This window comes from Danio rerio, chromosome 5 (genome assembly GCF_052040795.2).
Source record: "Danio rerio strain M-AB ecotype USA chromosome 5, GRCz13ab, whole genome shotgun sequence".
Classification (NCBI taxonomy): Eukaryota; Metazoa; Chordata; class Actinopteri; order Cypriniformes; family Danionidae; genus Danio; species Danio rerio.
The window spans coordinates 46,210,764-46,228,874 of record NC_141025.1 but is presented as its reverse complement, the minus strand read 5'-3'; the positions used below and the strand labels follow the sequence as shown (position 1 = coordinate 46,228,874).

General features: G+C 35.8%; 1 protein-coding gene across 1 annotated transcript; it reads left to right on the top strand.

Annotated features, from left to right (window-relative positions):
• The first annotated feature begins 15,314 nt into the window (after positions 1-15,314).
• gas1a (growth arrest-specific 1a) lies at positions 15,315-17,902 on the top strand. The gene is given in 1 exon segment (NM_001111220.1): positions 15,315-17,902. A coding segment is annotated over 1 exon segment (783 nt). The 5' UTR covers positions 15,315-15,565; the 3' UTR covers positions 16,349-17,902.
• The last annotated feature ends 209 nt before the right edge of the window (positions 17,903-18,111 follow it).

The window sequence follows — 18,111 nt, the reverse complement described above, 5'->3', positions numbered from 1 at the left end:
TTGCATTGTTTGTTGTGTTGTTTACAGTTACATACTCATAATAACGAACTGGTTTACATTACACTTGTTAAATTGAGAGATCATATTGTAAATTGGTGAGCCTGTGAGGTTAATCTGCTAAACAGCCACAACTCAGAAAACATTTTAAAAAAAATGTTCACCCCTAAAAGAATTTTCATTATACCTTCAATAAAGCACAACACCCTTACCTGACACTGTACATCTGACTGACCCTGCTCTGCCTGTTCCTCAATCAGTTCTTTCTCCTCTGCCTGTGATTGATATTGTGACATTAGTATTTTCATAAGCACTCATTCTGAATGCCAGATTGCTTAATATGTGAACTTTTTGTACTTGGGAGTTTTGCTGCACTGAAAAATGATCTTATGTCCATTTTCCTTTTCTATGTCATTTTATCATTGAGGTAAAGTTGGTTTTATATTTGCACATTCAGTCTCTCATAATATAACCTCAGAAGAGTATTCATTGGAAATTCTAAATAGTAAAATTATATTAGCAGCCAACAACCATCAAAGTACAGCATTGTTTACACTTAGTGTTAATATTATATTGGTTTACCTAAAGGTTCTATAAAGACGTTGCAACTGATACAAAATACAGCAGCCAGAGTTTTATTGAAATTGAAGACACAAGAACATATCACAGCAGCATTAATAGAATAAATTTTAGGATTCTTTTATTAGTTTATAAGGCACTACACAACATGACACCTTTCATACTTTTCTGACTGCTTATCAAAATATAATCCAAACCGTTTGCTACGCTCTTCTAGCACTCGACTTTTAGAATTTCACTTTGTAAATATGATGCGATCTGGCGGCACTTCTTTTAGTCACTATGCTGCAAAATCTTGGAATTGTCTCCCAAATGAAGTAAAAGAATCCCCCAGAATTTATTATTAAAAAGCGTGTTAAGAAGCACCTTTTTAAAATTGCGTATGAATATAAGTTTGTGAAGTTTATGCAATTTATCTATATCGTGTAGGTTTATGTACATATGCATGTAAGGTGTGTGTGCATGTATGTAAAGAATATTGTGTGTGATTGTGTAGATGTATGCATATATGTGTGTACATGTATGCTTTTATCTGAGTATATATTTTGCTTTAATTGTCTAATATACATTATTTTGTATTTGGTTTATTTTAAAATGTCTGTTTGTTGTTTGTGAAGTGCCTTGAGTTCCATGTATGTAGGAAAAGTGCTATACAAATAAAATGTATTATTATTATTATTAATGTTGTTTTGAAGTCAAACTTGCATGAGATTTCAGTTCAAATATTCAAAGTACCATGGTAAACAATGTATGCAGCTGTCAGTGAATGAATGTGCGAATATAAAACCAACTTTACCTCAATCATTTTATCTAGTCCATGACACTGCAATGCAAGTTTATTCTGTAGCACATTTTATACACAATGCTAACTCAAAGTGCTTTACATAAAGAATGAAAAACTATCATAAAAATCATCACAACAATAAAAACAAGGACATTTTATATTTTAAATTAATTTAATCACCTAAGAACAGAACTGAAATTGATTGTACAAAAAATAAAGTGGGGCTAGTTTGGATGTAGCACAGTGCTCATTTATCAAATCCACAGATAAACAATATGCTAATTGTGGCCGTTAATGTAAAGTTAACATTATGCCAAGTCGTCCCAAATGAAACAATGCACTTTGGCGTATTATTTTGCAGTGCGCCACTAACGTATGCAACAAGCTAAACAAGCATGCGTTAACTACATGAGTCATTTTAACCGCTAATACAGCAGATTCATGGACATTGGTAATCTGCATTTTTGCCGCAACTAATTTATAAATGATTCTGCATTAACTTTGAAGAGAATCGATTCATTTAATGTGATTAATACACCATACTTACTGAAATTCAACCTTGACCTGTAGCTACACACCTAACTTCTGCGTCTGTCTGTCTGTGACTGTGTGTAATAGGCAGCGAGAATACAGTTAAACACCAGAATATTGCTCTACTCTTAACCCTAAGTAATAACAATGACACACATTCAGGGGGGGTGAAATTCCAGGAGTTTTACAGGAGACAGAACAATACGGAAGATGGGTATGAAATACGAGAGACTCACGAGAAAAATGAGAGTGTTATCAGGTATGCACACAATTAAACACATATTTTGCAAACTGCACAAAAAGGGCCAACAATTTTAATTACACTAACATGTTATGATCCGGAGGAAAAAGAAACTGGTCCATGTGAACTGCAACTGTTACTGACAAAGTTCCTGTCAAAGGCTGACAAAGTCCCATACATTAATTGTCTCTGCTGCTACTTCCTTTCTGCAAATGGCCGACTAAACCCGCGTTGCAGCATAGGTTATTGTATTAATCATGAGAAAAATGACAGGAACAAACACAGCACTAGGTTGGCTGTACTGTGGTATTGTTGTAAAAATTAACTTTTTTTTAACCCTTTATTCCCCGCAGCCGAATCTTCAGTGATCATCATCTTCGTGTCATGATCAGTCCCGTGATCTGCTAGTATCTGAAGGGAAAGGCATGTTCACATTTTCCCAGATCTGGCAGGTTATATTTGATGATGTACCGTATCGACATCGATGCACTCAGGCCAAAGATCCGCACCCAACATGTTTCATTAATTCGACTCTAAGCCGACAGTTTTGTTAAAGAATCAATAGTTTTAAACATGGTGAACTTTCAGATTTAAACTTCAGCTGGCTGTTTTCATTTACTTAGAGCTGTGTTACACACTGCATGGAAGCTCATTTTCACATTTTCAAAAAAAAACATAATATGGTCTCTTTAAAGGGGTGGTCCAGAATGTTATTTTTAAGGCTTGGTTGTGTTAATAAGATGCAAAGCAATGTGTGCTCATGTTTAACTTGAAGGAAATCGTGTTATTTTTTCATAAATCTCACTTTGATTATACACAGCTACTCAGCTAACATGAAAACGACTGTCATATTTCCTAGTTCCTCTAAAAGGCCCACCCTCAAGTGACTCTGATTGGTCATCATCATAATATGCTGTGATACGCCGATCGGCTTCACGTCACGCCCTGACAAGCACGCGCGTTTTGTGTAAACAGTCAGTCAGTCAGTCAGTCAGTCAACACGTGTCTGTAACGAGTGAAAATGGGATGCGGCTCCTTTAACTGTTTCTGTGCCTTTTAGTGTGTTTATGCGTGTATACGATGAAGTATTTGTAACACGAGAAGCGCATGTGCGCGGGAGAGATTTTTATTGTTCTTTTTCTCTCATGCTCGGATTAAGTTATTTTCTGTGGTGACAGAATAAAGCACAAGATGTGAGATGAGACCTTTGCGAGCCTGGATTGATTTGTTTTTGATGTTACACTCCAGTTGGGAAATCATTGCTGTATTTTTTTTTAAATCAATGCGTTACAGGACGTCTTTCATGCATATGCGGAATATGCCTGTGTAAGTAACATGAATCGTTCACATATCTTTTGCGACTTTATTGTCCGAGTTGTAAAACGCATAGCATAGCTGCCTATAGAGAGAAATTCTGCCGTCTCACACAGATAGACGCAGGTGCTGGCCAAGAGTGCGTGTATGTGTATGTGTGTGTGTGCGTTTACAGCCGTTTGATAAATATGGATTTGTAACGTTAGCTAAGTCGTTAGCGGTTACCATAATTTCCCGTTGTTTACATCTTTGCTACAACACACCGTTAAAGTTAGACACTGTACATGTCATGATCAATTTTAACAAATAAAAACACTTACAGGTCATGACTCAGAGTTCACAGCGTCTCCTTGCTCCATCTTTGAGGAGATTTTAACTGAATCCAGCACTGAACTGGGAGAGATTCTGGAAGCTGTGTTTTGTCAAATCATGCTTGCTATGTATTTTATAGTTCTCTGGAACATAATTAATATTGAACTGTAAGCACTTCTGTGTTTGGGTCGTGTCATTTGGAAGCCCAACAACAGAAACAGAACAGCTCTGTGGAAACAGCAGGATGGCATTTCTCTCTCTGCAGTAACGTTACAGCGCCTCTGGCCACGGCCTTTACCTGCGCAGTGTGGGATGCGCAATAACGAACTTTTGTGATCTCACAGGGGGCGGAAGTATTTTTTGTAGTCCCCAAAATTCGTTAATTGTAGGCGTTGCTAAGCTAACTCTGTACAAATCAAGGTCTCCCTTTGCATTAAACTTTGAATATTTTACATTCAGAGATGCTGTTTATGTTCACACAGATACATTACACATCAACTGAAGTTTAAAATATAATATCGTAGTGGACCACCCCTTTAAATTACACATATTAGCATTTTATTCCACTAAACTTTATTCTACATCCATTGATCCCAAACGTAAACATAAATACTAAAACAACCACATCACTGATTATTAATGAGCAATAAATTAGGATTTTATTATGGCAAAATTACACATTCCCCATATTGATGTGTCACCACACTTTTCTCTCATATGAGCCATTTAACTTAAGATAAATCACATTTGGGGCCCACATGTATGTGATGGTTGTTGTAATCTAATGCAGAAAATGTATGGCCAGAGGGCTTGACATTGCAATTTCCTTGTGCTGGAGGGAAAGTGAAGTGGAGAGAGAAAGCGAGAGAGATGCAATAATGTGGGCCTGAAGTGATAGCCGATATCATCTAATCAAAGCAGTAAAATAAGAAGGGCAGGGCTGAGCTCCACAGATGCCTAGTACAAAAACTCACTATTTCTTAGAGGAGGAAGAGAGCGAGAAATTGCTCTTACAGCTTGCAGATGGGAGTCAAAAAATTGGCAGAGAAAAAGGGGGCTAGGAGGTTTAACAGTCTCCCCACATCTGTTTATTTAGAGAGAAACCATTGTGTCATTCGGTTATTCTAAGCTTTGCGGTGGCCGGCGTTTAGGCCCACACGGTTCGCTCCAACAAAACAGGGGTTGCGGCCATAATGTACCAAAAGGAGGAACTATGCTAATGCCTGTTTCGTTCTCAACGTCTCCATAACCAGACAGGTCAGGCCAGGCTTTTCGTAACAACTGGGGGCAGAGGGTAAGGGGATAGAGTGATGGTTGGGCTCATAATGGAAAATGAGGAGGAGTCCTGCATGCTGTTTTTGACACTTACCCTTTACCATCACAAGGTTACTAAAGGTTCAGCAAGGTTGTGTTTTGCAAGCTATGCCTTTTTGAAATACCAATTGATGCCTTTTTTAGCATTGCAGGTTTAAGAAAGATTTTTCAAAAAAGGATGACTCAGCAAATGATTTTCCAGCTTGTTTTATTTACTTATTTAAAATAAGCTGAATCAACACAATTCTTGAGTATTTTTTTAAGTTTAATTGCTTTATGTCCAATTCATCTAAATTTGTGAAAACAATTATTCATTCATTTTCTTTTCGGCTCTTTATTAATCTGGAGCCGCCACAGAGGAATGAACCGCCAACTTATCCAGCATATGTTTTATGCAGCGGATGCCCTTCCAGCTGCAACCCATCTCTGGGAAACATCCATACACATTCATTCACTACGGAAAATTTTGTCTACCCGATTCACCTATACCACATGTGTTTGGACTTCCGGGGAAATTGGAACTCCCAGAGGAAACCCACACGAACACGGGGAGAACACGTTTGAGGAGAAAATACTGTAAGAACTACTTAGTTCTTCTCTTCTTAAAACAGGTCAGGGAGTGTGTTTACTATGGCCAGTATGGCATATTTCATTTAACAAAAGTATGCACATCAATCTCAACTGCATGCTCAGCCAAACTAAAAGTTCGCAAATAAATATGAAAAAGCAGCAACACCAAAAGCATCAAATTCATTCAGATAAAAAGCTCATAGCGTGTAACATTTCAAGCACGCCCACTCTTCATCAGACCATGCAACATATTTGCCATGAGAATAAGCAACGCAATAGGCAAACATCATATTGCCTGGAGTAAATGTGCACCTAGGGCTGCACGATTCTGGTTAAAATAAGAATCATGAATTGTTTTGCTTAAAATCAAGATCACAATTGTCTCACAATTCTGTAGATGTAAAATAAAGGTTAATATGAGTAGGCTGTTAATAATGTTAATTTTCAAACATATGGTAAAACAACAATAATATTAGGCCTATCTGCAGGTCTACTGTTGGTTAAGTTGCTAAATTTTGAATACTGGAATGGTAGATTTGAACAGACTTTAAATATGTGCTGTTTGTTAATTCACAGTAAAGTGATGACATCAGAATACAACTACTCATAATTCTGAAGTTGAATTATAATGTTTGAGACATATGCTTGCCATTTGTCATTAACAACATTATTAGACCATTAGTTTCACTAGTAAAATGGGACATTCGTTATCAGATACCCTCCTGCATTATAGACTAGTTATAGTGCTACTGTTAAACATTTATTTTCATGCTCAATACTTTGTGTTCTCTATGAAAAGAAAAAAAAACATATCAAACGCTTGCCATAATCATAACTTTAAAATGAGATATGATCATTTAAATGATGTGCGCACTTTCAGTTTTACTTTCACTGCCGAGTGGGGTTAATGTCATGGTTGCCGTCACTTAGAGGAAAAAACATACTGTACATGCAAATCATACTTCCCGTGCGACTCCCAAACAATCACACTGTGCAACAAACTGAACATTATTTATAACTTTATTACCTGTTATAAACAGCATATGCAGATTCTGTTTACTAAAGTAGACATCATGCGTGAGTCCTCTTGGTAGTAAACAAGCAGTGTGTCAGCTCGTGTTTCACATCCGCAAATACCTTATTACATTAAGACAGAAATTACATTTTTGGGTTAATTATATCTGATAAATACAGTACGTGACACTTTTAAAACCGTTTAAAGGCATCCACATTGCTGAGCAACATATATAAATAATGGAAAGAATAATTGTGTGACTGCCTTTATATTTCTCCTGAACTTGAAAATATAATAGGCTGAATCTGAAAAGATCCTGGATTAAGATCACGTGAGGGGTCAAATTGAGATTTCCTTTTTTTCAATTAATCGTGCACCCAAATCTTTTGTGCAAGACACACAAAAGTGTCCTTAGAGCTTCATATGATCATAGTTGAACCACTGAAGGTAAACCACTAAAACAGCAAGATTTAGAGAAAAGTGCTCACAACAGTTCTGTCTTTAAACGTTTATCGTTTATTGTTGACAGTCAATTTCCCTACAGAGAAAATAAAACAAGTTTTTAATTCCTGACTCGCTGCTACACACATTAAACAGAGAAGACAAGGTGTTTGAAAGAGAAATTCAGAGAACATCTTCCCACCATAACCACAGCTTGACAGGTGTGGTTATATTTTATTTGGATGAGAATATTTTATGCGCTCTAAACTAACACGCTTTTGAAGTATTCGTGTAATGAACGCAGCTTGCCAAAAACATCAACAAATTGGCGTAATAACTATTATGAAAGATTAGCTGTGCATAATTGCGTGTGGGTGTGGGAAACAACACAGGGCCAATTACTTAGCCAAAGTTGAAGGAATTACTCACGTCTTAATTGTCTGTTCACCTGACCTAATATGCTGAGCTTTGTTCGTAAATGAACACGTTTGTGTTTGCGTGATTTCAGCATTGCTCTTTGATTTTCTAAAAGTCATTAATGCCCATAAAGAATGCTTGTGGTTGCCACTCGTTTTAACTGTCAGACTTTGTTGTGTCTCGAGCAGTAAAATTCCTCCATGCTGCACTCCATGTTTGTTGGATTAAGGTCATGTCTGTGAGGGGTTATGTCTTTATTGGCCGGCCCCATATGCACACATGGCATTCTTCCCCTCTTTGCAGTGGTATGACGGGCCCTTAGGCCTGTATAAATAGTCACTTGTAGTATGGAAAGGCAAGGGGGCCATGTGTTGGAACAGCTGGTCTGACTGTGTGTGTGTGTGTGTGTGTGTGTGTGTGTGTGTGTGTGTGTGTGTGTGTGTGTGTGTGTGTGTGTGTGTGTGTGTGTGTGTGTGTGTGTGTGTGTGTGTGTGTGTGTGTGTGTGTGTGCACTGATCAAGGGAGTTGACATGGCTGTGGGTTCAAACAGGGCTTGGCAAGATATCTGTCCTCCTATCTGGTGTCAGTCAGAAGATGGGATGGCAGCTGATGGCAGTGGATGGAATGAGAGTGAATGAGGTTTTTAGTCAACATCCTCCCGACTGCGATATTGATGTCTGGATTCCAGCGGACACTCCAAACAGATACAGATAATACTCCCTGAAAGAGGCAGTGACTCACTGTTGGGCTTTGCAGTATCCATAGAAAAAAAAATGATGAAGCACAGTCATTTCCAGATTGTTTTAAATGGAAACTATAACCAGTGCTGGATTATGACGCTCTTAAAAAAATAAAGGTTCTATATTGGCATTGATGGTTTAATGAAGAACCTTTGACAGCCAAAGAAATGTGTCATTCCACTAACAGTTGTTTATAGTGGGAAAAGGGCTCTTTGGATTATGAAAATATTCTTTATGCCATAAAAAACAGCTCTTATCTTTCTCAAAAATGTTCTCTGCAAATCAATTAAAAATGTTTGTAGTATTGCGAAACATTTTAGGATCTTAATTTTAGATTTTAGCTTTTTTCCCCCATCTGTTAATTTCCACTGCAGCTAATTTCTAATCGGTTCTGGGCAGCAGTATATGGCAGCTGTCTATATCTCTATCATGGTGCTAACAACAGTTGTTGGTGTGTTTAGAGCCGCAATAAAACCAAAGCAGCTGCGTTGTGTCAGAGCTTCCTGTGGCAATGTTAAAATCATTTCAATCACAATTTGGAACCAATCCTATGAGAATCTGCTCAGAACCAAATAAGAACAAACTAGATAAACTGAAATTATTTATGAGATAATGTATGCTCATCCAAAATCATTTTAGCATTTTAATTTTGGATAATTCTACTTGATACATAAAGGATGGTTCCAAAAAACTTCAATTAGTAAGTAATTAATATTAGTATAGGTTCTTTTATTTTCATATACATTTTATGGCAATTTGTCTCAATTTCATGACGATTTGTCTCAACTTGATTCTTTAAATACATTGAACAGATATATACAGTTGAAGTCAGAATTATTAGAGCACTGTTTATTTTTTCCCCAATTTCTGTTTAACAGAGAGATTTTGTCAACACATTTCTAAACATAATAATTTTAATAACTCATTTCTAATAACTGATTTATTTTATCTTTGCCATGATGACAGTAAATAATATTTGACTACATATTATTCAAGACACTTCTATACAGCTTAAAGTGACATTCAAAGACTTAACTATGCAGGTTATAGTAATTAAGCAAGTTATTGTATAATGATGGTTTTTTCTGTAGACAATAAATAAATAAATTGCTTAAATGGGTTAATAATTTTGTCCCTAAAATGGTTTTAAAAAAAAAAATTTGAATTTGCTATTATTCTATTCAATTCAATTTAGCTTTATTTGTATAGCGCTTTTACAATGTAGATTGTGTCAAAGCAGCTTCACATAAATGGTCATAGTAACTGGATCAGGGTTGTTCAGTTTTTAGTGTTTAAGTTCAGTTCAGTTTAGCTCAGTTCAGTGTGGTTTGAAATCGTTTCTGAGAGTCCAAACACTGAAGAGCAAATTCATCGATGCGTAGCTTTACAGATCCTGAACCATGCAAGCAAGTGGCAACAGCGGAGACGAAAAAAAAAACTTCACCAATAGGAGAGTGAAGAAAAAAAACCTTGAGAGAACAAGACTCAGTTCGGCACGACCATTTTAATTTCTCCGCTAGCCAAAAGTCTTGTGCAGAGCTGCAGTCTCAGTGGTGGAGGCTGGAAGCTGGCCTCTATTCTAGACGAAATAAAACAAATAAGACTTTCTCCAGAAGAAAAAACATTATCAGAAATACTGTTTAAATTCCTTGCTCTGTTAAACATCATTTTGGAATATACTTATGTATTACAATTAAAAATTTTAAATGTATTTTAATAATAAGACTAAAACAGTTTTTTTTAATTAATAGATAAATGTGTTTTCTGTTATGTGTTATAGTGATATGTTTCACATTACTTAATTATGCTGTTTTATTTATAGTCATGTTGTTTTGCTGAGTTCATGTCTTAGCTGCATAATCTCAGTGTTTTTGTTATTGTTCCTGCAGTATGGCTCTGATACAATGAAAAAAAAAAGAGGAAAAAAAGCTGAGCGTATTCTAATTACAGCACGGGCGAGTTTTTGTTTAGGGTCATCCATCAGGGTCAGGAATTTGGCAACAGCACCCCACGGATTATTGTAAGGAATCTGTTTCTCATTAAGTCCTCCAAAAGTGTAAGAAAGGTATTCTTAGATTAGAGAAAAAACAAAACAAAAACAAATACCGTTGATACATTGTTAAATTCAAATAAAATGTGTTGTTTATTATAAAATTGGCAGTAAATTTTCTTTTCTTTCTTAATTATAATGAGTGCATGACAACTGGTAAAGTCTGATAGTAATGCTATAAGGCACAAAATATTAGGCAAACAATACACCATTTAAAGAAAAAGGAATGAGAGAGAAAACATTTCTGTTACTTTTAACCAATAGTAATCGTCCTTTAAGTTTTAAACTTATGCAACATTTACTTTATAAATATACAAAGGGATTATATGTAAATAAAAAGTATATTAAATGAAGTATATTGTCTATTTTAAAGTTTTTAATACAATCTGTTAAAATCTGCATTATAATTCCAAAATTGTCATCATATTATGATCTGATCTATATCTGCTGACCATATTTCTTTTTTTGCTAAATAATCTATTATTACACTGAACAAAGCATCGTTTGTACATCTTGTATGTTATCACATTATTTATTTATCAATTTCTGCTCAGGATAAAAAAAACAAGATACGTTTTAATATAGAAAAATGTAATGTTAATTTTAAGGAAAAATTTGATGTTTTGATTCCTGGAAACCCCATTCGTCGTATTTGTAGCCTCATAATTTGCATTTATAATACATAAAACGTACAAAACACTGCTCAATAATACACTGAAAAAATCTATTTCTGCAAAACTGTTGCAAAAAATTTGTGTTGAATTTAAGCCAACAAATTAAATTTAGTAATGCTCAGCTTAATTTCTTTGTTTAAATTCAGCCCAAATAAATTGTTTACAATCACTTAACATATTTAGTTAATCCAAGGAATCATTTTGAATAATTTTTTTCAGTGTACCATCCTTAGCGTTTTTTATTATTATTTTACATATGATGTCACAAACTAGTCAAGCTAATGTTTCCCGAGTAGGTTTCACTTACAATGAGCAGGAAACAACTTAATTTCTACTGCGGCTTCATTGTCTTTTCCCCATTATTCCATACAAAGCTCTATGCTGTTAATTTAAATGAATCCCCATTTAAAGTAAGGCATGCAGCCCTCTCTTGCAGGAGCATCTGGCTTATTTAAATGCAGTCTGCCAAAGAAAACACTTGTTTATAAATGTTTTCCTCTCTCTATTTAGATCTCCTCCAAACCCAAGTAAAGCTTTAACTGAACTGGATTAAGGTATTAAGAGAAAATGGGAAGAAAGTGTTTGAAGCAGCTTATTTATTTAATTGTTTACTTATTTAACCAGAAAAGTCTCATTAAGATACACTATTTCTCCAACCTCCTATACGTTAGCATTTGTGGTTGGTTTACAGAGCTTGAACATATAGATGCAAAGTATTTTATACAGTAAAATATCACTTTCAACATATATAGTTTTAAATTTAGGAATAGATGGTACAAACTACAAACTATCTTGTAACTCGTTCCATAAATATGGAGCAAAATGAAAAAGCAGGAACTTAAGTCAGATTATATCTGTTGATCTGGTAATATACAGTTGAAGTCAAAATAATTAAAACCCCTGAATTATTAGCCCGCCTGTTTGTTTTTTCCCCATTACTGTTTAACAGAAAGAAGCTTTTTACAGCAAATTTTTAAACATAATAGTTTTATTAATTCATTTCTAATAACTGATTTATTTTATCTTTGTCATGACGACAGTAAATAATATTTTACTAGATATTTTAAGACACTTCTATACAGATTAAAGTGGCATTCAAAGGCTTAACTAAGTTAATAAGGTTAACTAGGCAGGATAGGGTAATTAGGCAAGTTATTTTAACGACTGTTTGTTCTAGAGAATATCCAAAAAATAGCTAAAAGGGGCTAATAATTTGGATCTTAAAATGATTAATAAAAAATTCAAAACTGGTTTTATTCTAGCCAAAATAAAACAAACAAGGCTTTTTCCAGAAGAAAAAAATATTGTCAGACATACTGTGAAAATGTCATTGCTCTGTTAAACATCATTTGGAAGCTATATTAAAAAAATGAAAAAAATAAATAAAAGGGGGGCTAGTAATTCTGACTCCAACTGTACATATTTGTACACACTGTAAAATCCTCATTCCTACCTTTATTTTTTAGTTGAATCAAGAGTACTTTTCTAGTCATCTCAACATATTAATCAAACTTACTAAAATATTAAGTAAAAATTAAATGAAACCTTAATAACATATTAAAAACAAGTTAAAGCAACATAACAACATTTGTTGTCTTGATATTTTGTCATTCAGTTTTTTAAAGTGCAGTCTGTTAGCAAACTTAGCAACTTTATAATGGGATGAGCTTATTTTGCCATCATATTTACAAGAACAAATTTGATATAAAGTTTATTTCTTTGTTGGATACTATTATCTTTAGATCAACTCATTGTGCACTCGTTTGACTCACAGAGTGTAGAGTTCCCATCATCCATCACCTGGAGCTGGTTTGTGAAAACATTATTGTCAGATCTGACCATCCGTAACTGACGTTGAGTTCATTGTTTAGGGTCAGAAGCTAGGTGCACAGTGGCCTAAAGGTACATTCCTGACTCCAGAGCAGTGTTTGAAACACAAACCCTCATTGTGCAAGGTGGATTCACTGATCCTCTGGCCTATAAGCATCAGCGGATGCCCTCTTTTCATGTTCAAGTGTGAACTTGCATGTTATCATTTTACATGTAAGGAGTCCACTTTTATTTTTTTTCATGGCTTACCATTACGTTTTATATTTGAGCCCAGAGCTGATGTTACTGCTCTTGGCCAACGTGTCTTTTTCTATTGTAATCGACTAGACACGGTGCAGCCAGCCAGGAACTATCATTTTCAAACACATTCCTCTCCTGGATCATGCTGAAATGACATTTACCCAAAAATGCATTTTCCATTAGTGGACTGTGAAATATAAGATTTCATTTTTTATAAGATCTTGCCTGAAAGAAGGCAAATGTATGAAATAAAATCTGCCGTGATAATTTAGCTTTGTATTTTAGTAGAGGTCAACTGTTGCTGAGGTAATTCTATATCTGTTGAAATAAATCCATAATGCAGTAACATCTGAAAACTGACTTTCCACAACACGTTTGTTACTTTCCTTTATGAAAACCAGTATGTGTTTTATGTTCATAGGAAGTTAAACTAAAGCTGTATGAAACTGACTTAAAGATCTATCTATCTGACATTACATTATAAACTTTAATCTATAACTATTATTTATAAAAGAGATACCCAATTAATACCACCCATTCTCTATTCATGTTTAATGATTAGTGTAAAACCACAAAATACTAATTATCATTTGAAAATGTTGTATTTTTTCACTGTCCTTTAAACTATTGTCACATCCATAAAAAAGCAAAAACCAGTTCAAGGCATTTAAAAAGGTGGAAAATATATTAAAAAGCCTTTATTCACATGGCTAATTCTTAAAAAACGCAGGCTTTTTAATATTTTTTCCACATTTTTTGAGTGCCTTGGACTAATTTTTGCTGTTTATTCTGATGAATCCCTTTTTCCCAAAGAGCCCCGACACATAATTTAACTACCCCTGAGCACTTTTTGTTTGATTTTGGATTATTGTCATATCCACTTGTAAAAAAAATATATATGTTATTTAGTATAACGACTTATTATTTTATATATTCTAATAGCTAAAGCAACTGTCTTGATTTCTTTACACAACTGTTGTGCTGAGTAATTTTGGAATATTGTGTTCATGTATTAAACTGTTTTCATTCATTTTCCTTCAGCTTAGTCCCTTTATTCACCAGGGGTCTACTTTTTTTCATATTAATTAAGATATGCATCCAACATATATAAATTAACTAGATATACTAATGGAGACTCCAAAATTGAACATTTTGTTTTTGATTATGTTCTGCATTTATACAAAATTCTGTGTTGTTTTAAAATATAATAATACTTATTATTGACATTTTGTTACCTTTGAATTATAAGGTTCTATCTGCATTCTGAATGATTTCGAGGTATTAAGCTTCAAACTTTTTGCATTCCATAGCAAGCAGTCTTAAAAAATCCCATAATGTAAATAAGTTGCCATTTAATAGGAATATGCCAATAACTCAATTTTGACAAAAATGTCAGATAGAACCTTATAATTCTAAGGTGACGATTTATCCAATCATTTTAAAGTTGCCAATCCGAATGCTCAAGACAAACCTGGACAGGCTAAATCCACTTACCTTGAATTTGCATCGAATTTAGCAATTTAAAATCCCTGCAAAAACATTTAATCATTACAGTTTGCACGCAAAACAGAGAGAAAGAGATGCTTGAATTTGTCTCAGCTTATTTTATGCAAACCTTCATGAAACTATAAGTGCAATATTGTTCAACAACAAAGTTCCTGGTAGTTCTTAAACACAATAATAAAAGTTTCTCGGACTTAATCTCTATGCTCAGTCATGCATAATCAAGAAATCATTAGCCGTGATGTGAGAGCCCAAATACGCGCGTCATGACCATATAGACTTGAAACAAAGACTGAGAAACAACAGTACAGTGGGATTTTTCTAACTCACTTTCTGCTCTGAGGTAATCCAAACCTTTCAGAAAGACCATTCCTGACCCATCACGCCCCACCCCCATCATCCCGCCCCCAACTTGACGTCGAGATTTGCAACAACAAACGGTCTGACCAATAGGAATCCCTTAAACTTCCGCAGGAGTAGAATGGATAAAGCAAAAGTAGCGGGTCAGAAAGGGGCCAGTGTGTGAATCTGAACGCCGTGTTATTATCTGCCCGGGTCCCGATGCGTGCTTAATGACGGACGACAAGCGCACGCCCGTGAATGTATCGGGAAAGCGCGAGGATCGAGGCTTGCGAGCGCATTTGTATGTGAGCGCTAGACGCGAGAAGGCGAACTCGTGAGCTCTTCACTTCTGCCCGCAAGAAAAGCGGGAGGTGAACGGAGGAGTCACCGCGCTGTCACACGGACACAAGCCGGGGAGATGGAGTGAACAAGTTCGCAGCACTTTCCGCAAATCAGTATTCTTCTTTTACTTTTTAAATTTAAAAAATCATGGATTACTGGAAAAGATTTTCATAACTTCACCAATTGTGGAACAAAGTTTTTACATTCGGATGGACCTTGCACAAACATGATCTAAGCTGAGGGATTTTCCCTCACTAGATGCAATGGAAATATGAAACATATCTGCTTGAAACTGACCTGACGCCAGCCAAACGATCACACATTTTGATATGGCAACTTGTGCAGAATTGGTTCGGGGGGCGCGCGCATTCGTTTGGCCTTTCGCGTGTGCGCTCGTGTGTTTTTGCTGTTTTTCCATCGCCTCCTCCAACCACCACGGCGGTCGGTTGATTTGCTGGCAGGCGATATTTAACTGCCAGTCGGAGCCCGAGTGTCATTACGCGTATGATCAGTATCTGCACGCCTGCGAGTCGATCCTGAACGGCCAGAGGAGGAAGTGTCCGAGTCACTGCATCTCGTCGCTGGTGCAACTCAACCTGACCAAGAGCGGCCCGGCGCTGGAGGACTGTAGCTGCAACAAGGACCCGCGCTGCCGGGAAATCAAACGAGCCATCGAGCCTTGCCTGCCCAAAACGAGCAACATGGGCTGCACCGAAGCCCGGCGCCAGTGCGAGAAGGACAGCCAGTGCCGAAGCGCGATGGGCGATTATTTAGTGCACTGCGGGAAACTCTTCAGCGGCTCCAGCTGCTCGAACCAGTGCCGCAATGTCATCGCGTACATGCGCAAACTCCCCAAAGCTCAACTCCTGGATACTTGCGTGTGTGATGGAACGGAGCGGACTATATGCGAGTTTATCAAAACTAGTATGAGAACGCTTTGCTTTGACTCTCCCCCCGTGGACGAGGAGGGCTCCAGCGGTTTGGACGATGACGAGCCCGGTGATGAGGATTACCTAGAGCCAGAACCCACGAGGAACACAGGTTCTGCTTTTGTGGCATGCTCTGTTTTGACTGTGGTGGCATCCATTTTGGCTCTGGTGCCGCTTCCTTGATCACTTTGAAGTCGAGATAATGATCTGCTCCAACGGCTGTTCGGGAATAGTGCATTTTACCTTTTTTTCTTCTGCTTTCCTGTTCTTTCACGGCAAGCTGTGTCAACATTTATTCCTTAACACTTTTTAGCTTTTGTTAAAATTTTAAACTAAGTAGTCCCATGCATATCGTAATTTTCTATTTGATTAGACGTTCATTAGTGAATGGTTGGTACAAATAAACAATAACAACAAAACCTAGCTATTGTAGTTTGACCATGATGACTACAAATTCACCATGGTTTGCTTCAGTTGTTAAAGTTTAACCACGGTATTAGTAGTTAAAACTAAACCACATACTACTTGTAACCACCACAACAAAAGCATGGTTACTGCACTTTTACTATAATAAAGCGTGGTAAATTTTTGTACCACTAAAAATCTAAAGTTATCAAATGCAAGTAGCAATTTTACTACTACCAACAACTGAAAGTAATGTGTAATGACAAGTCATATTGGCTACTGTTGGAAGAAAAATAAATAAATACATATTTAATTTAAAAGATTAGAATGTAACCAGTTCAGTAGATTCTACTATGTATTTGACTTTTCATGTCAGTAATAATGGATTAGTTACGCGTCACTGTAATGCATGCATTCTGATGCCCTATGAACCCACTAAAATCCAAAAATAGTTACTGTTGGATTATTTGCTAGCAAACAAAAAAGTATGTCAAATAATAAAAATAGATTTAAGTTGCTTTACTGAGTAAATGTTAATACAGCTTGACCAGATTTTTCTCCAAAGATTACAAGTTAAACTTTGTGTGACATTTAGTTGAATGTGGAAATTACCACATTGTAAACGTGTTTTGATTCACTATGCAAATTTACTGTTGCAGATTCGGCCCAGGTAAACAATGCCTTGTCTATTGTAATTGTCTATGATCAGCATAAAGTACTGATTCTGAAGATATTTAAGAGCAGGGATACAAAATATTTTAGGTCAGTCAACTGCCTTAAACACTAGCTTGCCTTATTCAAGTGCTATTTTGTAAAATACAAATTTATTTCCTTAAAGATATAGAAAGAAAAGTTTATTTTGTTACCTAGACCTTTTAACAGTGAAAGTTGTAATTATAAAACTGTGCACTGCCAATGTAAAACTAGATTTTTAAATATGTAAAGTATTTTTTATAAAGTTTCAAAAGACTTTGGATAAGTAACTTCTGTAAAAAACAAAAGTGTTGCTGGAATGAATGAGGAGTAGATCTCTATATTGCATTTGATAAATCTTCTAAAAAAAACTCCAAACCCAGAGACTCACAACAGAGAACTTTATTTTTGTTTAAAAAGTAAAACAAAGGGTGATGATTCCAGCTTTAAAGGGAAGTTAAATGTTTGTTGTAATTATTTGTCTTTTAAGATATTGTACAGTGTACAGATTTCCAGAGAATCTTTTAAATGTGTTATCTAAGATGAACTATTTACTGTGTAGAGATGTCTAAATCCACTGTATGACTGCCTCAGTGATGTTCTTTTTTATAGAAGGCATAAAAACTAAAGTACAAAGACTCAAACCGAGTATGTGTAATTTATTTATGATTGACACAACATCATTAGGACGATTCGCTGTATTGACTCCATGTGTGGATTGCGATGCTAATTTGAGAAAATGCTAGCTAGCGCAGCAGAGCTTTTCAGGAACCGATTAAGTATCACACGCATAAGGAGCTTGAAGCACTGACACACGACTTAGCAAACAGAAGTGTTTGCTGAAGACA